The sequence below is a fragment of the Toxorhynchites rutilus genome, chromosome 2, assembly GCF_029784135.1.
Source record: "Toxorhynchites rutilus septentrionalis strain SRP chromosome 2, ASM2978413v1, whole genome shotgun sequence".
Lineage (NCBI taxonomy): Eukaryota > Metazoa > Arthropoda > Insecta > Diptera > Culicidae > Toxorhynchites > Toxorhynchites rutilus.
In genome coordinates this window covers 305,121,697-305,149,355 of record NC_073745.1, presented here as the reverse complement: position 1 = coordinate 305,149,355, position 27,659 = coordinate 305,121,697, and the positions used below count along the sequence as shown (strand labels likewise).

Here is a 27,659-nt window from a genome sequence, read left to right as displayed (position 1 = left end):
TATTGTTTAGAGAGTAAGTGAAATTTATCCCTCTGAAGGGTTAGTTTGCGGTTCTGGAATGGGAGGTGTCGATACGAGCAAGTGGAAGCCACGACGAACGCAAGGAACGGTTATCAACAGAACGCGGAATCAGTTCGCGTGGGCGGTACTCGCAATCGGAACGCTCAGTTTCGCTGTTTTTTAGTATGTTGATGTTGAAAATAAGAGTTGTAATGAGGAAAGTCAATTCTGAAGCTTTTGTTCTTAGTTCTGCCTGTAGATACATCGGCGGTGAGAAGTTTAAGCAACGGCTGCACAAGGATTTCTTCGAGCGTACCGAAGAAGAGGTGGACCGGAAGGCTTTGATGAACTTCAGTTTGTTGGCACCTCGACGAGGAGATACGATTAGGAAGCTGCTAGAAGAGGAGGCGATTGATCGCAGCGAGAAGTGAGTGCAATAGGAAAATGGCCAGCTCTAAAATAAAGTATGCAAAGTTAAGATTGTTTAAACCATCTCCGTCTGCCAGAGGCGATAGAAATTCTAATTCACCACTAGAAAATGGGTAATTTTAGCTTTTGTTTGCTATAATCTGTAGAATAATAAAAATCTTCAAAGCTTGACTGTGTGTTGCTTTTTCTAGGGAATGTCCGAAGAGTCCTCCACTTAAAACGATTGAGCAGATGGAGGGCGAAATCATTGATCTTTCCGTCGAGGGTAACGACAAGGATGTAGAAGCCGATAAAACTATTGTCAAGCGCACACGGGTGGATTCCCTGGAATCGACGGATAAACCTATGTTAAAGTTGCCGAAGCTCCCGAAAAAGCCCCAAGAGGAGGGAATTATCGGCAAGTTTTTCAAACCTTCCGAAGACGACTTCGAGGACACTAAGAAGGAGAGTGTTCCAAAGCGAAAGGCCAACGCACAAAAGAGTACGAAGCCTCGCAAACCCAAAGCTCCACGAAGACCGAAAGATCAATCCGATATCCGGAAGGTGTTCAAAAAATACAAAGACAGCGACGGAGACCAGCTGCTGCAGAACCTCATGCTGGAGCATTCGGTTGCTGATCGGCTGGATCCCGAACAGCTGCAGATTGCGCTAGCAATGTCCCGGTCGTTGGTCGATCAGAGTGGTGGCTCCCAAGTCGCCGTTGAACCTATCCCAGTGGACGATGAAGCGCAAGATTCCTTCGGAGCAAGTTCCGGCTCGATCGAGGAACGTCGCATCCAGGGGATTCGTGCCACACTCGAACAGTATGGCTTCAAGTGCAAGAGCAGTTACAATGATTATGATTTGAATGTGATGTTCGGGACAAAAGCGGCGAAACCGAAAAATACTAGGAAATTTAAGCTCAAACGGCCAACGCAGTTGGTTCGAAGAGATCGTGGAGGATTGGTAGCTTTTATGACTGCGCAGGCGGAGCGGTTGCTGAAGGAAGAGCTTCAACGGCCGCTTGCGGATTGTACTGATGTAAATATTGAGACTAGAACATATGGCAGCAACATTTTTTGGATGAACCAGAATGGGGAAGAAAGCGGGAAGATTATGTCCGAATATTATGTGGAAGGATTGATGGAAGTATGCTCAGTGAAGGCTGGTTACTTACTGAAGGATTGGAAGCTGATTCCCGGCCGAGATGTAACTCCTGAAAGAGAATTGATAACAGGAATTTCAGAGGAAGAGAGACATGAAATAATCCCACAATTCGTAGCTTGTGAACCAATTGAAAATGAACAGGACGCACTTCTTGATATGGACACAGTTTCGGAAGAATATAACCAAAAATATAACCACGAAGCGCCAGTTTGTTCGAGGGATAGGACAAATTTAGTCATACCGTCCACGCCGAAGCGTTCGGCTTCGCCGGAGTTGTTTGCTTCCGACAGTGGAGACGAGGAAAGGATTGCCGGAACGCATCCAATAGATCTGGAGGATGAGGTGTGCGAGACGGCAGTGAATAATGACGACGAAGAACCAAATAGTGTGAATACATCGGCGAATCTGCGATGTACGAGCTCGGAGAATATCTTTGACGATACCGACCCCATTGTGCATTACGAACTCTACTCTAGTGATGAAGGTAATTTTTATTCATTGAATTAATTGCGTATTACAATAGCAAAACGATGATTGTGAATTATTTTCTACGATTCGCTTCTGAGAATACATGAATTTGACGGTATTTTGTTATTATATATGAACCTCATGTTTGGATTGGGCCAATTCATATTTTTCCCGAAAAAAGAAGAGTTTTGTCCATTATTCATGTAATTTCTTCGTTCATTCTTTTCCCAATAAAAATCACAAAATTTTGTGCAGAAAATATTTTAGAATCAATCTCATATCAACCACGTGTTTCATTCCGTTACGCCAAGCGCTTGTTGGATAGAATAAAGTTTCTTCTTCTGTAGGAGCATTGTACCACTGCGACCATTAGTTTGATCTATTGTAGTGCACTCTAGTTTCCTATGTATGCAGTGTCAGTTCGTTCCATCACTCAGGGAATAAGTGATAGTCGCACCAGGACTTTGCATATCCCCCCACGAAGGTATGACTTCCTTTATGAAGTTTCTTATCTGTTTTGGTTCAGCTGACCAAATCTCGTTAGGCATAAGACTGCCCTTTCCAAAAATTCGCAGTCTTCGCTGAATTAGTGTACTGCATTGACACAGTAAATGTTCCGAAGTCTCAGCTTCGAAATTGCAGAAACGACACTTATCATCTGCCAGTTTTCCGATTTTTTTAAGGTGATACCTGCTCGGACAGTGTCCGGTCAATAGACCGGTTTATGCACTCAAATCTGCCTTATTCAAGCTGAGTAGGTTGCGTGTTATTCTGTTAAGGTAGGTTTAGAGTTCCCGTGAACGTGAACGCGGACAAACACTTTTTTGTTAATAATTCATCAGCCCATATATAAAACGCGAGGTAAACATCTTGAAACGATAGGAAGAAACATTTTCTAGTTAAAAAACATGTTTAAACGCAATTCATATTGATAAAAGAGGATTGATTCAATATTTCACAACGATTCTGAATTTCCACCGTGGAATCGAGATGTTGGTGAACTCACGTGGAAACAGTGGTGAATATAGACGTCAAAATGTTTCCTCGTTCACGTTCGAATGTCCCAAGGCATTCTGAAAATTATTTCACCGTGAACTGTAAAAGGATATGTTTAGCACTTCTCAAGTTTTCAATGAAAATTTTGATATGGATGCTATTTCATTTAATCAGATCTCTGCACGAGTTGAAAAACTTCGTTGCTTCGGGTTGATTCGTGAACAACTGTATATTTTATCCGAATTACTTTATTGAAGCTCAATGTTTATATACTTCACGTTCACTGCCGAACTTTTAATATGAACGTGAACGTGAACGAAAACGTTCTATTCACCACGATTTTTTGAGTTGTTTGTTCGCAATATAGTTCACCGTGAAATGATCATACTATTCCACCACCTGTTCAAGTTCACGTTCACGGGAACTCTAAACCAGGCTTTACAAGGTGTAATGAATAATTTGGATTGTCTTGGTGTTGATAGAGCCCTCCAGTTGGCTTCAATCATTGATATTTCCCAGGTTTTGAGCTCCGATTTCATGCATGATGTAGATAATCCACAAAATGGTTCAGGCCCGACGAATTTAGCTGAAGATCCTAATCTTGCTAAGAGATCGGCTTTTTCATTGCCTTCTACACCGCAGTGACCAGGCACCCAGTATATGTTAACTTCGTTAGTAGCAGCTAGTTGTTTTAAGGATAAAATACATTCCCAAACTAGCTTTGACTGTCATGTTTATGCTTTTACTGCATTAAGAGCTGCTTGGCTATCTGAGAAGATACAGATATTGGCATACCTTCTAGTCAAACAAATATTTGTACATGTTAGAATAGCTTGTTGGTGCTCCCTTGGCCGAGTGGTTAGCGTCATAACTAACATGCCGGGTGTTCGGGTTCGATTCCCGTTCTGGTCGGGGGAATTTTTCGTCAAGGAAATTTCCTCCGACTTGCACTGTGATCACGCGTATTCTAGAGCTTTCCACTCAGAAGGCATTCAAGGCGTGTTATTTGGCATAGAAATCTCAACTAAGTACTAATAAAAATGACGCAAGTAATACTACGTTGAGACGGCGAAGTTCCTCTAGGAACGTTAGTGCCATTGAAGAAGAAAAAGAATAGCTTGTATTTCTGCTTGAAAAAATGTAGGCCACTGTCCCATTAGAATTGATATGTCGATTCCTGGTCCAGTAATACCAGCTCCCGTAGATTTACCGATTTTAGATCCATCGGAATAAAACACGAGTGATCCTGGACGAGTTTTGGGACCACCTTCTTCCCATTCGTTGCGATTGAATTCAATCACTTTGAAGAGAACACTGAAGTTAGTCTTTGTTTCCATCCAGTCTTCATTCATGTTTATATAGTGTTCAGTTGAAAATCTTTCAGGATTTGTAAATGCCCTGTGAGATCTCCTTCTAGAAAATGCTTTATACGTTTCAGCCTAAGAGCACATTTTTCCGCTTCAAGTTGCACATATTGGTGCAAGGGTAGAAGGTAGAAAAGAGCATCTAGGGCTTTGGAAGGTGCGCTAGGCATTGCTCTAGTTATTGATAAGCATGCCAGACGTTGTAGTTTATCGAGCTTTTTTGATATTTGTGTAATTTTAGGCCACTACACTAGCGAAGCATATGTTAGTCTGGGTCTCACAATTGCCGAGTAAATCCAGTGAATCATTCTCGGTTTTAGTCCCCACTTTTTCCCGAATATAAATGGTGTGTCACATCAAATTGCATCACGGAAAAAACGCTGTAGAAATTCGCCCAGTAGACCGATCCTTTTGAAAATTTTAGACAGTAAAATAAAAACTATTAAACAACTTTTGGCATTTTCTTTTCATTCATACTTCGAGCCCAAGCCCGTATGCTCGCACCTTCCTCTTTACCCCGTCCATAAGGTTCTGTACAACGTCATGTTGTAGTTTTTTTTTGAACAGAAATCCATTTTCTCTTGAAATCCGCCTCCGATTTGACAACTTTTGGGTTCTTTCGGACGGCCTGCTTCATAATCGCCCAATATTTCTCTGTTGGGCGAAGCACCGGCGCGTTGGGTGGGTTCATTTCCTTTGGCACGAAGGTGACCCCGTTGGCTTCGTACCACTCCAACACGTCCTTTGAATAGTGGCACGAAGCGAGATCCGACCAGAAGATGGTCGGGCCCTCGTGCTGCTTCAATAGTGGTAGTAAGCGCTTCTGTAGGCACTCCTTAAGGTAGACCTGCCCGTTTACCGTGCCGGTCATCCCGAAGATGGCGCTCCACTTTCCGCAAGAGCAGATCGCTTGCCACACCATGTACTTTTTGGCAAACTTGGATAGTTTCTGCTTGCGAATCTCTTCCGGAACGCTGAATTTGTCCTCTGCGGAGAAGAACAACAGGCCCGGCAGCTGACGAAAGTCCGCTTTGACGTAGGTTTCGTCGTCCATTACCAGGCAATGCGGCTCCGTCAGCATTTCGGTGTACAGCTTCCGGGCTCGCGTCTTCCCCACCATGTTTTGCCTTTCGTCGCGGTTAGGAGCCTTCTGAACCTTGTATGTACGCAGGCCCTCCCGCTGCTTGGTCCGCTGGACGAATGAACTTGACAAATTCAGCTTATTGGCGACGTCCCGGACCGAACTTCTCGGATCACGTCTAAACTGCTTAACTACGCGCTTGTGATCTTTTTCACTGACGGAGCATCCATTTTTGCCGTTCTTCACCTTCCGGTCGATGGTTAGGTTCTCGAAGTATCGTTTTAGTACTCTGCTGACCGAGGATTGGACGATTCCCAGCATCTTACCGATGTCCCGATGTGACAACTCCGGATTCTCGAAATGAGTGCACAGGATTAATTCACGACGCTCTTTTTCGTTCGACGACATTTTTCCAAATTTACGAAAAATTGACAGTGAAGCATGGCCAACGTGATCTATACACTCTTATCTGATTATAAGCGAAAGCTGAAGATATAATTCCTAAAAATTAAATTTCTACAGCGTTTTTTCCTTGATGCAATTTGATGTGACACACCCTTTACTACTACAACTCCAGAGAGCAGAGAGTCTGGGCTTTAGATATTGCATACTCCAGTTGGTCGTTCCAATTTAGTTTTTGGTCAAGCATGACACCTAAATATTTGGTTCGTTTTGAAAGCTCCAATTGTACACCTCCCAATCTAAGAAGTGGAATCTTATACTTTCTTTTTCTGGTAAATGGAATTATGACTGTTTTTGAAGGATTAACACTAAGTCCTTCCAAGTTGCACCATTTGAGTGTGTAGTTAAGGGCTGTTTGCATTCTATTGGAAATAGTATACTCACATTTACCCCTCACTAAGATGATTATGTCATCAGCAAAACCAATGACTTCGTATTCTAAATTAGCTAGGTTATTAAGAAGATCGTCGACAACTAGGGACCACAACAGAGGAGACAGAACTCATCCTTGAGGGCAACCTCTAGTTTGCTTCGTTGTTTGAGTAGATCCTCCTAATTTATAGAGTTGTAGGATTGTAGGCATTGTCAAATGCTCCCTCAATATCAAGAAAAGCTGTAAGTGAGATTTCGTTAGCATCAAAAGACTTCTCTATTTTTGAAATTAACGTGTGAAGCGCTGTTTCAGTTGATTTCTTTGCTTGGTAGGCAAATAGAAATTTGTTCAATGGTCTCCTGTTCAAATATGATGATTTGATATGGAGATCAATGACCTTTTCCATCATTTTTGAGATGACAGATGTTAGACTAATTGGTCTATACGCTTCGGGAGCCGTCCTGTTACGTTTGCCAGCCTTGGGAATAATTATAACCCAGATTTCTCGTCATTTACTAGGAATGTAGCTTAGTACCATACGAGCTCTAAACATCTCTGTTAGAAGAGGGACAGTGATATCCTTGCTTTTTTGTAACAGCACCGGATAAATCCCGTCTGGTCCTGGAGATTTAAAGGGCTTCAAGGAATCCACTGCCCATTCAACCCTTGACTTCGTGAAGACCGCCCTAGCCAATTTATTAGCTCTATTCTCGTCTCTGATTAGACAAGATTGAGCTGTGTTGAAGTCCTGTGCGTGTCCGGAAATCAATTGGATTGAGCCTGGGAAGTGTGTTTCCATCATGATACTAAGTGTTTCCTGGGAATCGGTTGTATATTGACCATTTCCTTTTTTCAGACTACCAAGTCCGTTGGTATGATCCTTAGAAAGGGCTTTATGAAGTCTTGCTACAACAGGTAAACTTTCTACCTGTTCACAGGTGAACTTCCAATCCCTTCTCTTAGATTTACGGATTTCTTTGTTATATTCTGTTAGACAGTTTTTGTAATCTGTCCAATCAGAGGTAATTTTTGCTTTGTTGAAAAGTTTTCTAGACAATTTTCTAAGCCTTTCAAGTTTTTTGTTCCACCAAGATGCATCCTTACTTGAAGTTTTTTGCTTCAGTGGACAGTTTTCTTCGAAGGTGGATTAGAATAAAGTTTATGCAGGTGAACCTTCATCATGCCAAGGAAACAAGCAGTGTTCTATGCAGAAGGTTCATTCACAAAACTTGGGATGCGGCTCTCATTCAAGAGCCTTGTTTCATTCTTTGTAGGATTCGAGGAATCTACATAAAAAAGTAAGCTTCTCTATGATAGCACACAAATCGCACCAAGAGCAGCAACTTTCAAACGGGATAGCATTCGAGAAATCACAAAATTCATCAATAGATACATTGTGGCAATACATTTGGAGATTCCAACGATCGTAGGGAAACCCGTTATCATCGTCGCTTCGGCTTATTTCCTAGGAGACAACGTTGAAGTTCCTCCAGTTGAAGTTGCTGCGCTGATCCAACACAGCAAATTAAATAACAAAAAGTTCATCATCAAACGCCAATGTCCATCATATGGTCTGGAGTAGTAGCGAAATCAATGATAGAGGTGAATATTTGCTTGAATATTGAATGTCAAATAATGTTAAAATTTGAGGGGCTTAAAATGAAAAGGATGTAAGCGACATAATCGATTTGTCTACATCAACTCTCTCTTTTGGTCATCACTTAGCTGCGAACACATTCCCAGCTGTGTTTGACAATGTGGAAGATAGGGCAGAACCTCTTCTATCGGATTCTATAGCAAACTCAAATTGGAACGTTTTTGCAATTGAGTTATCAACTGAAGAAAAAGTTGATGAAGAGAAATCGATCAAGTCACTTACATCCCTTTCCTTCTGAGTCCCTCATTTGTAACCGATTATTCCATGATGGTACAAGATGAATGCTCTAACAAATATGATTTTTCTAGGCTTTCAAGTTTTTTTGTGACTTTCGTTCTGAGAATCAAAATGAAATGCCTTCGATGTACATCAATTAAATAAATTGGAAAAAAGACATTCGATTTTTCAAAGATTGATTCCTTGGTACCGATTTAATCAGTAAATCGACCCCTACACTCTACCAGTGTTAGAACTGAGTGATGATGGCAGAAGAATGATTATTAGTCGTTAGATGGTGCATATCACGATAGAAAATGCCGAAGTGGAATGAGATATGATAAAGATCGCTCTCTGTGATCCTCGACGAGATTGCTCCTATGTTTTGTATAAATGAAATAATAAAAAAAAAACTTATCAATGTAATATAAGATAAATATCATCGTCGAACACAATTATCACTTTTTTTATTCGAAGCTTCGAATTTTTGTATGTCAACAATCATTTTTAGCCAAAATTATGAATCCTTATGTAATTTAATACAAAAAAAGCTCTTTATCAATCTGCTTCTAAATGCAGTCATACTCGAGATATTAAAAAAAAATCTAATTTATTGTCTTTTTTATATAAAATAGGTTCTTTTAATATGTTTGTCGTGTTATACCGTCATTTTCATGAAATTTAATGAATTTACTTATAATTTTCAACAACTTTTCCAAATACATCATTATGGTAAAAATATATGTTTAGGAGTTACCTATGTTATGTTTAGAAGTTTTAACCCACATGTCTTCAGATGTTTTTCAACGTTTCAGGATTCACAGTTTGTGACTAAAAATGATATTTTTTTACATTTTCACATACCCTAATACCCTATAACACTTTCTAAAACACTATTTCGGTACGACTCATAGTTTTTGAGATATGAATTATCAAAGATTTTTCTCACTAAAATCGATACGCCCTTTTCAAATGTTACACTTGAGTAAAAAAAAATCCCAATTGCTGTGGAAAACTCATATTTCCTCCAACCCAAACGGAATACAAACTTTCATTCGAATCGAAAAATACATGTTTTTAAAATCTGCATTTTCAGGACGATTTCATTTGGAATTGCTCATTAGTTTTATTACATCGTTTGAAGCGTCCCAGTGAATGAAATTCACATTTTTCACACTTTTTGTCACGTACCGGACAATCTTCGTCGTTTGCCACGAAGAAACCATTCTCTCGAACTGGTATTCTTCTCCTATTCACGTTTCTGTCGATTTCGCCGATGGTCTCAAGCGAACGACCCATTTCTACTGTCTGCGCAAGCATCATGCGTCTGTTCACGTGAACGCGGTACAAAGTTCTCGATTGTTTCATCCGCCGCTTGTTCCAGATTTCGGAAAATATACCATTCCCTTGGTAAATATTTCAGCGGCAAAAATTAGTTGTCCAGTAGTTTAATTGCTTCTTTCTAAAAATATACGACCCATTCGGAATTTGGACTTCATCTTTTCCTTACAGATCAAACAAAATTTTCTTACACGACGCTGCCAACATAAATATAATCGCTCGGATCTAACCTCGTTAAACCTGAATTTACTGGTTCCATATCACTTCTTCCGACGAACAATATTTAGCCAGGAAGCTGGTTTTTTCAAACATACACTTGCAAAAGATTAGAATTCTGTTTTTGCAATAATTGATTGTATTTGTTTTTTATAGTTTACATGGTCTCGAGACCAGGAGCAATATAATAATATTTTTTGTTGAAAGCCGATAACATATCCAAAATCAGAGGTATTGTTTTATGTTTTTAAGGTATGATTCTTCAAAGTTAACATGTTTTTAGTCTTCGTTCAGTATTTCTATGCGATTAGACTAGATCTATGCGCCTATAATTCAATTTTATTTGCTAGTGTATATTTTTTGAGGAAGACTAGCTCATTGATCTTAATTTTATGTGTCGATTATCTGGATCGTTCACCAGTAGTTCGAAAGCTATGAATTTTTGAAAAAACGTTATTTCTGAAAAAAAAAGAGAAACATGATTTTTCTGACCATCTGTTAGCTTTGAATAATCATAACTTTTCATAGTGCACCCGTGGCCGAGTGGTTAGCGTCCCAAATTATCATGCCGGTTCGATTCCCGTTCTGGCCAGGGGATTTTATTTTTATTTTTTTTAATTTTTTATTTTAACGTTATTTCTGAAAAAAAAGGAGAAACATGATTTTTCAGACCATCTGTTAGCTTTGAATAATCATAACTAAAAAAAATACATCTCTGATTTTTAGAGCGCAAATGCAATCCTAGTTGAAGGCAGTTTTGCGACTGACACGCGAACCCAAATAGCTTATAACATTTCAGTAAGACATTCAAGATGCATGGTATTCCCCAAATAATTTTTTGACGCACAACCTTAACGCTTAACGCTTGACGTGCCGAAATCGCCTACTCCGCCGTTATACGATGCGGTGTCACACTCGCGAAGGCTCGGTTCAGTGCGAGCGTTTTTCACTGCACCAACATCGCGTACATCATTAGATGACGCTCGCTTCAAAATTTTATTGCCCCTGGCAATGCGTTCGTTTTTTGCAGGGCTCGAGCCTGCCTTCCTCTTCCTCTTGCTCATCACACACTACGCGGAGCGTCCAATTTATGACGCGGAAAGGAAAACACACGATACGAATAACGCGAAAAACGATCAGATAAACCAAACGACGATATCCCAGTTGGATTACCACGGGTGGGGTCCAATCTTAGATCGAAGCGCAGGCAAAGCAAAGTGAACTGGATTGCTCAACAGTCCGATGCCGAACGAAAGTTTGCTTCAGCGAGATCCACTGTTTATACTCTAGGCAAGTATTCCCCTTCATTCTTTTACTTTTCCTTTGTTCACGGAGACTTTAAATCCTACGATTTCCCCTTCGTTGGTCATCTTACGGTATTTCCGATTCATTTGGTATGTAAATCGCCAAAATCCGTTCGCAGCAAAAATAGTTATTAACGTTAACTTTATTTCATAAAAACGTGACCTGTTTTCTGAGTTGGCACCCTTAATGAAAGACGTAGTTCTACGTCAAAAATATTCTAATTTATATGGATTCAATCGATGGTTTATTACTATTTTTTGCTTTTTTCTTTGCCTACCACTACTTGCACAGAGTAGGGAGGAGACTACCTTCTTATTCTACGTACTCTGGTCGCTTATAACTCGTTACCTTCATTTGCAGGACATTGAATAGGCAGGACATATTTTAAAATCAATTTCACATCAGCCATGTGTTTCTTTCCGTTACTCCAAGCGCTTACAAAAAAATCAAAAACGTTCAACTCGTTCCGATTTGAATACGTTATGTAACATAGGCACACTATGAATATTTTCATATGCCCATTGATCAGAATATTATCGTCGCATTCAAGTCGGGTCGATGGGAAAGGCGCTCCCTATCCAATAACAGACATGCGCTAGGTTTTAGGTTATGCTTGCAACATGCGTAAAGGTGGCCGTACACTGTTTGCCCGGAGGTCAAATATTTGATATTTTTTGACAGATAAGGTTTGATTTGATATTTGTACAAACACTTTTTTGTTTGCCACTCTTCAATTTTCAACAGTAGTAAACAATATTGAACACCGAACATGGAAAAAAATCAACTGAAATATTCAAGGTAACCTAACCATATACCGACAGGTTCGAAGAACAGACTGAAAAAATGTTTGAGGCATCCAATAATTGAATATTTGCTTGTCATGTTTTGTGTAGAATATATTTGATCAGTACACGTTGGACAAAATTTATCTGTCAAAAACAGTCAAATATTTGGCTTCGGTCAAACAGTGTATGAGCACCCTAAGCAACTAACATTTCAATTATTCAACAATATTTTTTCTTTATTCATTTCCTTCCCATTGTTTCGCCGTCAGTGAAGATCTCTACAACTGGACAGGAAAAATCTACCTCTGATAGCCCGAGTCCACATGGTCGTCCCCTCATGGCCGCTCAGAGGCAGGAGCCTATAGAAAAAGACGCCGTTATATTGCTGAGTTCAGAGGAAAATTCCAACCATGCCGTGGAACAGCAGAAAACCATCCAAAGCGCATCCAAGCGAGCTCCTACGACGGCAATTGACAGCGGGATAATGGAGAAAGAGCAGCGTTTGGACGGTGATTCGTTTATTTCGCCCGGAAAGAATCTTTCCTTCCATGCACTGGCGTTGCAGTACAAACTGCGTCACGTTTCGCTTGATAATGTAGAAACTATCAATCTGGAGGTCGATGGTGCTGAGGAAGAATGCGTTGGTCCAGAAACTGGAGAAAACAAACGACCAGATGAGGGGGGCGAAGGCATTCCAGATCCTATATCCAATCACAGCGAAATATCAATGCACTCCAATGCAACCGACGAACATTCCGATTGCGACGTTATGATAGTTTCGGATGACGAAGTGAATTATTCCGTCCGACAGGAGCATTCCATACTGTATAATGATTCCCCTATTGTGCCTGATTATGTGAACGATCAAAGTAACAAAGATGACAACCCTGGGGAAGACCTCGATAGCACGAAAGAATATTTCAACATAGAAGAATTCAAGAATCTCCAAGCCGTAGTAAACGCTTCCCAAGTAATGACTGACGATGTTCATTCGATTTCTTCTGACGAAGAAGTCACCAAGGAAGGGATTGAAACCACACATACCAAAGCTAACAATACGATGGCTTTCCTGGACGGACTTGTTGCAAAATTCAACCTTACTCCGGTAACTAACCACGCAGGCGAAGGCGACACACCAAAACATTGCGCCCTGGATGACTACCTGGAAAACTATGAAATACCCGATTTCACCGTCGAAATCCATGAAGATGCTGAGACAGCACCACTCACAACACCAGCTCCCATCCCCTCGGAACAGCTAGACCAGGAGATCGAACACATCCTTAACCGGGCACAGGAAACGTGCTCACAGATGCCCTCGTCTTCGCCCCAGAGCAAACCAATCAAAAGGACAATTTCCGATTCGGCTCTGCTGGTATCGAAGAAGAGTAAACCACGGCAGCAATCCGTCAAGGAAAAATTTAAAACACTTACGGCGCAAATTGAACCCGAGCCGAGCGAGTACGAGATCAGGCTGGAGAATGTGAGCCCTCGACCCGAGTACGATGGGATGTCGTCGCCCCAGCTGGAACGTGAGCTATACAAGTATGGGCTGAAGCAGGCGAGCCGATCGAAGGCTGTGAAAGTACTGAATTTTATGTACGATCAGTTGCACCCGCTGGTTGAAGTTGTTGAAGTGGAAGAGGAGGCTGACGCAAAGGGGGAGGAGGATCTGGATCGTACAATGGGTGCACGGGGAGATCGTTTAGTAGAAACAATGGATGGTTTGAAGCTTGTTGAGAAAGGTGCATTCGTTCCAGAGATGGAAAACGAGGATTATATTTTACCTTCGAAGCCAAGAAAAAAGGTATGTATATTATTATTAGTCATTGTACCGCTGATCTGATTGTGCTTTTTCAATTAAGTCACGTGTTGGTCGTTTTGTTTTTGAATAGCAATAGCGATCGGGAATAAGTTTAATGGGTCTTGACATGGAACACGCTTACATCACGAATAGATGGTTAGCTCCCCAGAGCCATCGTTTGTGTTTATGCATTTCAACGTGATTCATTGCTAATAATCCAATTGTTGACAGTTTTTTATGGTGCCGAACTAAGAAGTGGGAAGTTTTAGTATCCAATGCTTCAGATCACGATTGAATTGATGTATATAGGGTGAGATATAATTACTATTTTTGTTTTCAAAACCAGCTTTATACCTTTTATTGTTTTTATTAGGCGCGAAACAGTAAAAAATTACAAAAGACTTCTTAACTATAGATTCGAAGGAAAAAATATATTGCTCCTTACAAAATTACCATCGGTTTCGCAAATGAGTAACAATTTTCTTTATGCTGCGTAAGTCCTCCCAAGCAAGCATTATGTCGTATAGCTAGCGTATATATAATCCCAATATTGGGTGGTATATTATGCGTCTAGCTAGCATATATTTCCAAAACTGGTGGCGATATTCATATCTAATACGACTATTGTCATTCGTATATACGATTTATTACAGCCATGGAAAAAAATTACGGAAAATATTTACGTAAAATGTTTAGCCTTGCGAATCGCCATTTGTATATATGAGAACTTTTATGTTTGTAGAATAAGAAGTTATACAATTTCCTTTTAGTTGGAGGATATTTTCTTAGATGGCGCCAACGTTCCTTGAGGAACTTCACCGTCTCAACTTAGTATTACTTGCGTCGTTTTAATTAGTACCCAGTTGAGATTTTTATACCAAATACCACGCCTTGAATGTATTCTGAGTGACAAGCTCTAGAAAACGCGTGACCTCAGTGCAAATCGGAGAAAACGGGAATCGAATCGGAACCACCGGCATGGTAGGTGAGACGTTAGTCACTCGGCCATCATCCGGGAAGTGAAGGAAAACTCACTAATGGTCATTCAGGGGAATAAAGAAAGGTTGGATGTGAGTCTTTCCAATTGCACCATTCGAATCAGAACGGGACCTGAAAAACTACTTCGTCAAAAAGCGAACGATGACCCGAAAAACCAACAAATAAACGACTTCAGTTTGCGAGAGACCCTGTCAACAAGATTTCTGGAAGTGCGTTATTTGATCGGACGAGTCCAAGTTAGAGCTTTTCAACAAGAAAAGGTTACTCCAAGTGTGGCGAATGAGCGACGAGGCCTCCAGGACCGGTATCTACAACCGACTATGAATCACAGTGGTGCAAGCATGTGGTGTGGGACTGTTTCTCATGGAAAACTTAGCGCAGGTAAACGGCACTATGACGAGAGAATCTAGGTGTACCTGGAGAATTCTGGAGAAACCTGGTGCTGGAGGATAACTACACCTTCCAGCATGATAAAGACCCGAAGCATACTGTGAAGAAAACAGCAGTATTCTTCCGATCGGCCTAGATCAAACCAATGGTGTGGCCACCCGAAAGCCCCGACTTGAATCCTATTGAGAATTTGGTGGTTTTGGACAACAAGGCAGACAAAACTGACGTTACGAACAAGCAAAACTATGTTGCTGCGTTGGAGAAGACTTGTGACGAGCTGGACCCCGACACTTCCGGAACCTCGTGGAGAGTATACCAAAGCGTTGACAGTTGGTTATCGAGGGCAAAGGGTGTCATATTGGCTATTAATCATTTTTTGTTTTTCTAAAAACTAAATCAATGATACTGAAATGCCAAAATGATCTACTGATTATCTACTTTTACGTAGTATTGACAAAAAAGTCAAAAAGTTTGAGAAAAAACTTTTAATACTCTGATTTCAAATGGGGGTGGTTTTTTTGTGCCCATCAGTGTATGTTTAAAAAGTGAAAGAATCAGCAGGTTACAAGTCGTCTAAAGCATTTAAATTTCAGAATTGGTGCGATGAGTAGAAAACTAATGCGAGAAATTGAAATGTTGATGTCCAAGACACGACCGCATTGTTAAGGTAGGTCTAGTAAATTATTTTTTCTCTTTTCTCTGAGTCCACAATATGAAGTTAATATCATTTAGAGAATGGTCCTATCGATAACAGCATTCCCAGTGGTCGGATATGTAAGCTTGCTGACAGCGTGTTGTTGTTCGTAAAAGTTCTGCTCGGTCTTCGTTACGCAGTTGAAAACTAACGTAATTATAGAATATTCATCATACAGAAGGAGAAACGAAAACTAATTGTGCGCAGTCGCCTTAAAAATCCATGAGCGTCAACTCGGGAGCTGGCAAAATTGCTGGATTATCTAAAAAGTACCGTGGCGCAAGTGACCATGGAATCTTGGATTGTGATTAGGCGAAAACTGAATGATGATCGCTGTACTGTGCTGCAAATATTAGTTCAATCTGTTTTCCATGATTTTAGGGTAATATTCGTTTCATGGCAACCAAATAAGTGCTACGAAATGACTTTTTTTTGAATTATGCATGACAACGACGTAACTGGGTGGTCTTCGTAGCCACATTTGTTGCGCGTTCGCTTACTAAGCGATTGATCGTGTGTTCTGAACTAGGGGCCTTCAGCTGACCATTTTTGTGTTGTTATAGAATAACTACTTCCATACAACAATCATCAACGATGGAGATCGATTGACGGTCGGAGTCTTGGCCTCTCTACATCCATACATGCTTTGCTCTGAAAGAAACATCGGGCTGTTGTGCTATTAATAACACAACAATGATCATATCGGAGGCTGTTAGGAAAGAAAAAAGCAACATTTTTTCTAGTAAATAGCAACCCAAGTAAAGAAGATGTGAGAGTAAGTTGGAAATATTGTACTTCAATATAGCTGGGCTTTCTACAAATTATGTGGCAATGCGCCACATTTCCGTCCACGATTAGTCTTTCTTTCTGAAACTCCTATTGTTGATGAGAATTCATTTGATCAATCTTGGGATTATATTTTTATTTTTCGGTTTCCGTCTTTTGTTTGATGTTCTTATGATAGCAATTTATGTCTGCAACAGAACCAGTCCGTTTAAATTTGCATACAGGTTTCTGATGTGCTTCGTTAAACTTTAAAAACTATCTTAATAATAAATCGTCCTGCTCAAACCATTGTAGGGGTATGAGGTGGAACCATCATCATATCAACTGTCTCCGTTGTCCGGTCTAACTATACAATGGAAGAACAGAAGGAATACTATTACGCCTAAATGGCTACTCCGTAACATATAATTTAGTTACGAATAACATATAACATGTGCACGATTAAATTCGGATCTGTTACAGCTAAAATGCTAATGAGCCTAAATAAAAACAGCCTTTCCAGACCAAACCGATATAGAGGTTCTCAGAGGTTAATCTTACATCATTATTAGTCTAAATAGAATAGGAGCTATGTACCATCTTGGACTTATTTTTAAAATTTTCTACATGACATATATATGAAAATATATGAAAAAAAAAATTAAAAAATGAAAAATACATATATACATTAGAAAATCAAATAAAATTAAAAAAAGACAAAAAATAGAAATGTTTTTTAAATACCTCGAGAATGGCTGCATTAAGAAGGAGATTGATAAAGAGCTTTTTTTTAATCATATCAGAATTCATAATTTGTGGCTAAAAATGATTGTCAACATACAAAAATTCGAAGTTTCTAAAATTCATAAAAAATCGATGTTCCACAAAGTTTGTTAAAAATAGTTTCACCATCTTGGACTAATTTTTTTAATTTTCTACATGACTTCTATTTTAACGGGTATTTCAATAGGGACGCTACAGAAGTAGACCGATAGGGACAGTAAACGACGCCATATTTTTTCCCGCTCTCTTGACATTTCTCTTCAGTTCTCATAATGAATAGATATACGATCTAACATCGAGTCGAGATTATTAAAATTTACTACCGAAATACCGAGTCAATGGCCCCAACTTTAGGAGCGCTACGTCCAATTTATGTTCTACATAATCGTTCTGTCAGATCAACAATTGAGCGTCTAGTGGAAATATTTGAATCCACAGGCATAGTATAAAATGTTCTCGTGCCAGCGAGACAATGAAGTGCCCGTAGTGTCGAGAATATTGCTGCCGCTTGCGCATCAATTGAGGAAGACTCAAATCAGTCTCGCACACGTCGTTCTCAAGCGTTGTGCATCTCTGTGATGTCGTTGTGGCGATTTTTACGAAAAGATCTTGGCCTACATCCTTACAAGATCAAATTGACGCAATAACTGAAGCTACTTGACCACCATAAGCGTCGTATGTTCGTGAACTAGATTGAGCAACAACTTGAAAATGATCCGGATTTCAACGAAAAAAAAAAAAATGAAAATGATCACATACAACGATCAATGAATAAGCATATCGCTCTTGTCGGTTGTTTTTAAATCACCCCCAGCAGGCGATGTTATTTTGTTCTTCATATGTACACAGAAAGAATACAGTAATCGTTCGCTAACTGGTCCTGGTTTAACTGGTCTGCTATTTAACTGGGCGAACGTTAACTGGTCCTTGGACCAGTTAAAAAGCACAATTTCGTAAACAATCGACGCCATATTCAAATGGAAGATTTGCTGTGAGGGGCATTCGAATGTAATTTTAAATGTTATGAAAGTTGACATTATTTTCGCACGACAAAAACATTGATTAAACTACAGAAAAACAATTTTCTCAAATCATATATCATACCTGTTGTCGCACTCAATGCGAAACTTCCATTGGAATCCTTTTATTTATCCAATTACAGGAACTAAGCGAATCAAACAATTCATTGAAGTTTCCCTCGATTTTATTTGACGTTTAACATGCCGGACCAGTTAAAACGCGAATGTCGATAAGTGGTCTTCTCTTTTCGCCCAGTTAGTGAATGTTTACTGTACTTGGAACGGTGAGCTTCCAAGATCTCAAAAAAGCAATATGAAAGAGGAATCCCCACTGCATGCACTCTCGAAGCATTGCTTCTACTACTCAAGGTTTATCGTGAGTGCAAGATGAGATGATCAACTTTTCGGATTGAAAATTTACCCTTGGTCTCCGCGATTGAATAAAAAATATATAGATCGAAAGTTTTTAAAGGAGTTTTTTATGACCTTCTCAGGTCAGGAAAAATATCTATGTACTACGCACGACGAATAACGAAATGCATGACCGATCCGATTAGAATGTATATTTTTTTCAAATCGCATTTCGCCGAATAGCTGAGAGTTCACTTTTTTAGAATCACATCACTTACCGCAGTGAATCCTGATTTTTGTTAACCATTCCCACTAACAACTATCCTTCCCATGATAAACGCTATAGATGCGATCCTGCTGGCCTTCGACCTTGCTGCGAATATCATATTAACATTCCTTCCCTTCCCCTGGTGAATGTAAGGACGTGGCCGGCGTCGTTATTGACCATTTAAAGCTCGAATCACCGAAACCTGCACAACGAGAATGATTAGCTAGTCCAAGCGTCATTTTGTGTGTTCTTTGTGCAATTTGGTTGGTTCAGGTCAATCACGGAGAGCAACTACGAATTGTACAGTCTACTCAAGCTCAAGCTCAAGCTCAAAACGGATCACATATTTGATTAATTCAATTCTGTGTGGTTACGTTTTTCGTTGAAAATAAATGTAATGAATTAGTATGGACGTATGTGACCAATGTTTTTTTCATATCCCTTCAAACTTGTTGCATCTCTTGAGTGTACATACTGCTTTGACCACAAATTTGCATGGTTGAATGTGGTTAATTTCAGGTATTCAATCTCCATATTGTCGAATGAATACTCTTGGAACAATAGGTATCATAGCAAATGATTATCCAAATGAACATCCTACTTAATCATCTTCGCATATCATATGCGAATAATTTCAGTGAACTAACGGCATTGGAATATATGCTTTGTGAGGACCAACAATTATTATCAGAGCGGATAAACGTTCGACTGGAAGTCATGAACATCAATTTAATGTTCCCAAGATAAATTTATCCTTTGAAGGTCATTAATCTTTCTAAAGATGATCAGACGGAACATATTCCAATGTCGTCTGGAATAACCGAACCAACACCTTATGATCGTGGTGTTGTTTTTGCTATTGTTCTGATGTTTCATAACACGACACTCTATTGATTATTCGCCGAAAATGAATAAAAAATATCCTTGAAATTAGCCTACGGTTTTAGTAGCAGTGCAATATGGTGAGCCAGTCTCAGGATAAGAAAACATTTAAAAATAAAGCTTAATTTTTTTGAATAAATCAGTAGTAAAACAAAACGTCAAAAAATTTCTCAGCTTTGTGATAGCAGATAATCATGACCCATTTGAGTTGTATGAGTATTCCCCCCACAAACTGTGGATAGTCTATCTTCATACAAATTATGTAGAGTTCCATAATCCTAAAATTTTATGAGTAAATATTTACGTGTTACACAAAAAACACATGTTGACCCATTTGCGCTAATATATGTTTTTGATTAATTCAAGGTAATCAAGGCCTTTTCTAGCCACCAGCTTACTCGGACCCGAAAGGAGTGTTCTGTATTTGGGCTGGCGGGAAAATATATCTCTCAAGACCACGTGTTCGATGTCGTAATAGCCTTGGCTAATAACGCATTTACATTAACTCATAAAATTAGTGATTTGAAGGGGATTATTGTTTGTAGTCTCATGTAGATGAATTTAAACACCATCTGAGAGATCCTCTGTGTGAACATTAAACATTAATGTCGTCCTTTCTGCTGTAGCGCATTTTTTTACTTTACCCAGTTTCATCGCAGTAAACGCGCTCGGAGAGGAAAATTGAACGCCCGGACGTGAGAGCGAGAATCGTAATGCGTACGCCATAGAGATACTCATTCCCATGGAGCAAATTCTTTTTACGAGTTGTAACAAAAACGAGGAAGGAGAGTAACTCAATTATTCTAGTTTCAGTTTAGCAATGCTTTGGTCAACTCAGAGTTACCAAGAGAAAAACATTTGGTTATGATGGGAGAGGATTAATCGTTAGTCGCAGTTTGTACAGATCGCGATTTGTGCAGTTTGCGATTAATCGTAAATCGCATCATGCTCCCTTGTTTTCCACCTTTGTTCAGCGAGAGGCTCATTTTTGGCTGAATGACTTCGTCAATCAGCGAAATATGTGTCATTGGTCACATAGCTGCCTGCAGCAATCCACACATACTCCATGAGTCACCATTGCATCCCGGAAAAATACGGTTTGGTGCGGTTTATGGTCCGGCGGCGTCATTGGGCCGTACTTCTTCCGTGATGATCAACACCGGTACGTTACTGTGAATGGAAATCGCTACCGCTCAATGATAACCGAATATTTTTGGTCCGAATAGGATGATATGAACTTGGACAATATGTGGTTTCAATAGGATGGCGCCACAAGCCACATAGCGAATTTAACAATCGATTTATTGGAAACCAAGTTTGGTGAGCGTGTTATCTCTGGAAATGGCCCAGTCAATTGGCCATCAAGTCTATGGTCTATGCCAATAAGCCAGTGACGGTTGATGAGCTTCGTACGAATATCGATCGTGAAATTGCAGTTCTGTAGTGAACTGATCCCAACGGGTGCTGCTTATTTATTGGGAAGTAAAGGGATAGGAGGATGGACAAGTGGTTTCGGGGAAATTGAGCTGGCCAAATAGAACCATTGGTACTAATATCGTTAGGTCAGATAGAACATTTTCTAAATTGTAGTTTTTCAATTACTTTTTTTACATTAATTAGCACATTTTAATTATCGTGACAACGTAGTCCAGTACATTGAAAAAGAGGATTCCCAATTGCTCCAATTTCGCCCAATCGAGAAGTATTGGGCAATTATCAAACGGGAATTGAAAAAGGGTGCCAAAGTTAGTCGGGTTGCTGCCGACATGAAAAGATCGTAGATTAAAATGCCCGCTGAGGTTGACCAACAGTGAGTCCAAACTTTGATGGAAGGTATCCGAAGAAAAGTACAAAAATTCATCAGTAGTGTAACAGAATATTTTTTCCAGATTTTTTTTCTGAAAACAACAATAGATTATTTGCATTTTGATATAAAAAACATATTTTGTACCTTTAACCAATCCCGATATACAACTGGTTTTGTGATTCTGGATTTCATATGAATCAAACTTTAATATAATTTTTGGGGTGGTTTTCCATAATCGAGATTTTTTTTTCATATCTTTCTGCCAACATAGCGATTTTATCCGCAAATAGTAATCAATTAACAAACCACTCAGTCAACACACCCTGGCTCGTTGGTAGGATAGTCCACTACTCTCATTAATCACCTATCGTTACAGACTTTCTGGTGCGCAGTACCGCTACATATTGCCTTCTACAACATGGTCAAACTTGACAGTCGTCTCCACCAGCAGATTCTAAGCTATCAGCCAATCGAACTGGAAGCAGTATACAACCATCTGAAGGAAATTGGTCTGCGCTATGAAACTAATGTATGTATTATCTATCATAATCGGATACCACGCAACCCTTTTTCATTACCATCCTTTCTTGTAATCCTCACAGGATTTGATAGCGTTTCTCGACAGGCGATGCATCACATTTCGCACTGCCCAGCCGGGCGGAGGCAGAACGAAAAAACCCGAACGAAAGAAAAATTGAATAAAGAGCATAATTTCCGGTGTCAGTTGAGAGCTAATGGTAGAAAGTTTCTGGGGTGATAATTGTGTCTGTTTTGTTGTCGCTGCTTTAAAAAACAAAAGATAATTCAAGTTGTAAATATATTTTTCTGCACTATCGGAAACGATATCGAACCCGGTGGCTCATAAAAACATAAATGTGTGATTTCGCATGTATCATTCCGCGTCGATGACAAAATCTATGCTATCAGTAGTGGGCTCCTTTATCAGCAAATGGAAATGCGAAAACATTCCTCCGATGCCAATTCGCTTCACATATAAATCATTCTGCTTCAATGCATCATCACATCATTCGTCGGGTGGCAGTGCAAAAGAACGCGTTCAGTGAGAAGTGTCGCTCTAGTGATTGGCTCTTTCTCCGCAATTTCGCATGTTTATCGCGTCTCGGTAGTTTCGTTTATTAATTCAATTCTTTTTAATTTACGACAATAACAATAACAAAGCCTAGTTCGGTAGTGTATTTTAATGTCGTACACGAGAAAAGTGACCGTCATAAGGCAGGGATGCTCGGGGTATGTCATACAATTAGAACCTTCAAACACGCGCACGCATCAACAACTGACCTAATTAATTTGAATTCATACCCAGTTCATACAGCGAGCGAACCGTCACGGAATCAACCAGCAGCGTCAGTTCCGGATCTGGTTTCAGCAGCCTGTCGTGGTTCAAGAAGAATTCCACACCCCTGGTGACAATCGACAATGAGACCCCAAAAAGGGCGACCTCGACCGTGACAGTGACTAAAAATGCACCGACAAAGGCGCAGCAGTTCAACCGAAGCGCCGGTGGCGGTTCTTCGTCGTCATCGTCCTTTGAGAGTGCCGTTTTGGATGCGCACAATCGACTACGTGCCCGACATTCGGCCCCACTGCTAACGCTCAACGCAAGCATCAGTCAGTACGCACAGGAATGGGCCAATGTAAGTGACCTTGCGCAACCGCCGGCCGTTTGAAGGAGGGGGTGTATGCGCGCGCGTTTATGTGTGCAATTATCGATATCTTTATTACGTACCTCCGGTGTTCGGCGAAGGGGTCGCCCGGTGAACGCCCGGTTTGAGCGTGGAGACGGAAGTGCTTTGTTGTTACCACGGTGCAATCAACTTTCGCTATCGCGATAGTACTCTTCCGATACACTTCCTGATTTGATAAATTTTTCGTCAGAATTTTCAAAGCCAAAAACGTGTCTCTGACTCACCTGCATTACTTTCAAGTGAAATTTAATTTTATCAAAGCATGGTGAATAAGAATTGACCGATGACTGCGCACATCACTTTCGTTTTTTTCCTTCTCCAAAAGAGAGATAAGCGCATGGCGAAGCGGGTGGTTCAATGTGACTAATTTGTTTTCGTTCTGTTGCGCTGTAGAATCTGGCGAGGCGTGGTACACTGCAGCACCGGACGAGCGATCAGTACGGGGAGAATTTGTATGCGTGCTTTGGGAAGACGGAACTCACCGGTGAGGAGGTTGTGCAGTCGTGGTACAGTGAGATCAAGCACTACCGTTACGGACAGTCAAGTCCCTCGAATTTCTCCCAGGTGGGTCACTTTACGCAGGTCGTGTGGAAGGGCTCACGGGAGCTGGGGGTCGGTATGGCACAGAATGGGTAAGCGCAATGGCGATTTTCATTATTTTATTCGGCCGATTTCATTATTTGCTTTACTTGTTTTAGAAATCAAATCTATGTCGTGTGCAATTACGATCCGCCAGGAAATGTTTTGGGTAGATACAGCGCTAATGTATCCTCAGGTTGATGGACCGATTTTCTCACGTAGCGATGTAACGAGTAATATTTATGGTGATAATGTTTTTGTAGAATAGTTTGCTATATAAATATTTGTATATAACATAATTCTTGGTCGATAATGAGAAATCAGAATGACCAGAATAGTGAAAATAATTGGATTGTCAGCATTGTCAGTCAGTCTTCAGAAAACAAACGCAGCGCTGCGCTTGAGTTTAATTTTCATCAGCGCGCGCTCAAAGAAAACTCTTATTCTCTCTTGGTGCGAAGAGCACAAAATTCATAAGCACGACAGCGCAAAATGTACCCGGCGCAGAACTCAGATACTAAACATTTCTCGCGTAATTTTTGAAAAGGTAACAAATATAGTAACAAATATAAACAAATCTCGCGTAACTTTTGAAAAGGTCCTATGTAACAAATGTAAACAAATCGAGTTAATGGATGCACGCTATTAGTTTTCAATCATTGAATGTATTACAAAAACAATCGTTCACGTATCTATCTTCTTCATCTTTTTGTCGCCGATACAAAAAATATCCAATGTACAGATTCGAATTTTAAGCACCCGGCTGTTACTTCGGACGCCACTTTCCTCCGACGGCCGAAACGTCCGAAGTAACAAAGCAGTCAAAACAACTCGCAGTCGTACTTCGGTCGTTTTGGAATTTGTTTCTTACAGGTGTTGTTATCGATTTCAGTGCAATTCAACGAGTGATAACAATAATAATCAGTCTTTAGAACGAAATGCTGATATTTGGATTGTTGTTTATTAGTTAGTTTCAAATTTTTATAGTGCAACGTAATATGTCCAATGTGCAAACGCGGGCAGTCAAAACGTCCAATGTAACATTTTTCGCTCCGAGGCTTCAACCTTAATCTCAAATCACGGAACAATAGTTACGATTGGTTTTACGAAGTTATTCTTGACAGCTAGTGGTGAAAACAGTGATAAAGATTGATAGCTTTTAAGACAATTCGCGAAATAATGTTCGGGTCTTCAACTACGTTTTTCTCGAGTTGGCGAAAATGTTACATTGGACCTTTTCAAAAGTTACGCGAGAAATCGAGTTAATGGATGCACACTATTACTGTTCAATCATTAAATGCAATGCGAAAACAACCGTTCAAGTATTTATCCTTTTTACCTTTTTATCACCGATACAAAAAAATGTCCAATGTACAGATTCGGATTTTAAGCACTCGACCATTACTTCGGACGCCACTTTCCTCTGACGCTTTGTTATTTTCGGGTGTTGATATCGTTTTTAGTGCAATTCAACGAGTTATAACAATAATGATCTGCTTTTAGCACGAAGTGCATGTATTTGAAGCGTTGTTCAGTAGTTATTTGCGAATTGTCATCGTACAACGTAATTTGTCCAATGTACGAAGCGGTCACTCAAAACGTCCAATGTAACATTTTTCGCTCGGAGGCAAAAAATTTCAATTTCAAACTAAAATCACATAACAACAGTTATGTTTGGTTTTGCAGAGTTATTATTGACTGTTAGTGGTAAAAGTAGTGATGAAGATCGATTCTTTTTGAAACAATTCGCGGAACAATGTTCCGGTCTTCAACTCCGTTTTTCTCGAGTTGATGTGAATGTTACATAGGACCTTTTCAAAAATTACACGAGATTTCTTCTCACTTGTGTGATACGCGTCTTATTCTATACACACCCACACAAACACTTTGCTTTGTCTTCGTTCGTTCTAAGCAAAGCATCAAAACAACAGCGCCCCCCATTTGAACCGTATACGCTTGTGTAAAGAAAATCAACAGAGAGAGCAATCCAGATTCAAGCGCACTGTATAGAAATACGGCGCAAATTTATTTATGAAATCCTACGCCCTAAGTGGTCGTGTCTCGGATACAACCACTCGAATTTTTATTTTTTCATTGATTGTTAATAACTGTCTGGTTACAATATTTAATTTGGCAAGTGCTATCGTATTTTCTATTGTTCTTAGTGTTTGTAACACCATGTCTAACTGGAAAAGTATGGAAATTTTAGTGTTTTCTGTAATTACATATCCTTTTTGTGTATTCAATTTTAATATGACATTTTCATGCTGTTTTATTACATTTGTCAATGTTTGTATGCGATTTTTGAATTCTTGGTTCATTACAATCTGTTTATTATTTTGTTCCATTAGTTTGTTTTCAGATCTTTTAATAGCATCTATGTTTGAATTAATGTGTCGTAAATCTTCAGCGTCTAAATTGCCTGTAACAAATTTTAAAACACTGCCTAATGTTTCGATTGATCTTTTGTTTCTTTGAATGTTTGGGAGAAGGGCTTTGTATGTATTATTAATTTCCTTAAACTTGATATAAATAAGCCTAGAAAAATCACCTGTTGAACTATTAACCTTCAGTATTAAATTTTCCAGTATTTCAATTGTGACTCCTAATTCTTGCAAATCTACTGTGTGAAGTAGTCTATTGTATCCTTCTTGAATTCTGCCCTCTCCCGCGCTTAAAGTTAGCGCTCCAGGATTATTTGTGATATCGTGTAATTGGATAAATTTATTGTGGGAAAAGGGAAGGAACAGTAGGATAATGATTAATGAAACGTCCATCCTGAAAATAGAAAAAGATATTAGTTCATATTCTTTTAATATTCTCTTTATGAATTTCCCGTCCAGACCTATCGAGAATTACTCTTCCTTTGTCCTCAATAGCTTTGGTCAGGTTATATTTTTCTTTAGTTTTTCCTTTAATTCCTTGAATCAGTTTATAAACTGTTTTATTTTCTTCTATGGGAGGTTGTATTTCTCTACCTTTATTATGGTAGGTTAGATTTTTATTTTGCGTTCTTTCATTCGCCAAAATAACCTCATCATAGAATTTGTTCTTTTCTTCTAGCATTAAATCAATGTCGAGAGGCCGTTCGTGTCCATCTTTCAAACCGTAAAATATTTCTCTAGGTTTCAATCTTGTAGCTGAATGTATTGTATTGTTGTAAAGAGTACAAGCTATTAGGAAAATTTCTTTATTGTTTAGATTTGTGTATTGAGGTTTAATGCATCGAAAGATTTCAGCTATGGTTGAGTGAAACCTTTCGACCAGTCCGTTGCTTTCACTATGATTCGCGGGCACGAAATGCATCTGGACATTCAAATTACTAGCTAATCCTCTAATTTCTGCGAAACGTAAAGCTTCGTTATCACTTACTATCAGTCCAGGTGTACCATATGTGGAGAATAATTTGAGCAAGGCTTTCCTTATATCTGTAATTGTTCTTGATTTTATAGGAATCAATGTTCCAAACCTGGAAAATTTGTCAATTGCTGATAAGAATATAAAGGGTTGACTCAAAAAAATGTCAATATGCACTATTTCAAAGGGTTTTTTAGTGTGTGGTGTAGAACCAAGATGAATTTTATATGGATGTCTATCATATTTATTGACATTGCATACTTCACTTCGGGGTTCACTAAAGTTATCTTTCGGTTCGCGGATTTTTCTCGGTAACGAATTCAAGTCCACGATATTCACTCGCGGGCGCTCGATTGCGATTCGAAAACACGAGATTAATCTGCACGACTGCGCCACTCAAGACCTTCGATGGCCTT

At 39.6% G+C, this 27,659-nt stretch overlaps 4 protein-coding genes across 4 annotated transcripts in view; 3 read left to right on the top strand and 1 right to left on the bottom strand.

Annotated features, from left to right (window-relative positions):
* Nucleotides 1-23,469, bottom strand: part of LOC129771776 (putative glycerol kinase 5) — a 69,803-nt gene extending 46,334 nt beyond the window's left edge. Inside the window, exon 1 of the mRNA XM_055775799.1 lies at nt 23,349-23,469. The gene's annotated coding sequence lies outside the window, so the exon portion shown is untranslated. The remainder of the gene's footprint in view (nt 1-23,348) is intronic.
* Nucleotides 59-431, top strand: LOC129767031 (uncharacterized). Its single transcript, XM_055767639.1, has 2 exons — nt 59-183; nt 248-431. Exons 1-2 carry the CDS (start codon nt 59-61, stop codon nt 429-431), a joined length of 309 nt encoding a protein of 102 aa, XP_055623614.1.
* LOC129771775 (structure-specific endonuclease subunit SLX4) lies at nt 298-22,466 on the top strand. The gene is made up of 5 exons (XM_055775797.1): nt 298-542; nt 621-2,059; nt 12,109-13,646; nt 21,978-22,130; nt 22,204-22,466. The coding sequence occupies exons 1-5, from the start codon at nt 445-447 to the stop codon at nt 22,297-22,299; spliced, it is 3,324 nt and encodes a 1,107-aa protein (XP_055631772.1). The 5' UTR covers nt 298-444; the 3' UTR covers nt 22,300-22,466.
* On the top strand, nt 22,635-25,200 carry LOC129771778 (Golgi-associated plant pathogenesis-related protein 1-like). The gene is made up of 4 exons (XM_055775802.1): nt 22,635-22,849; nt 22,926-23,256; nt 23,701-23,939; nt 24,006-25,200. The coding sequence occupies exons 1-4, from the start codon at nt 22,803-22,805 to the stop codon at nt 24,085-24,087; spliced, it is 699 nt and encodes a 232-aa protein (XP_055631777.1). The 5' UTR covers nt 22,635-22,802; the 3' UTR covers nt 24,088-25,200.
* The last annotated feature ends 2,459 nt before the right edge of the window (nt 25,201-27,659 follow it).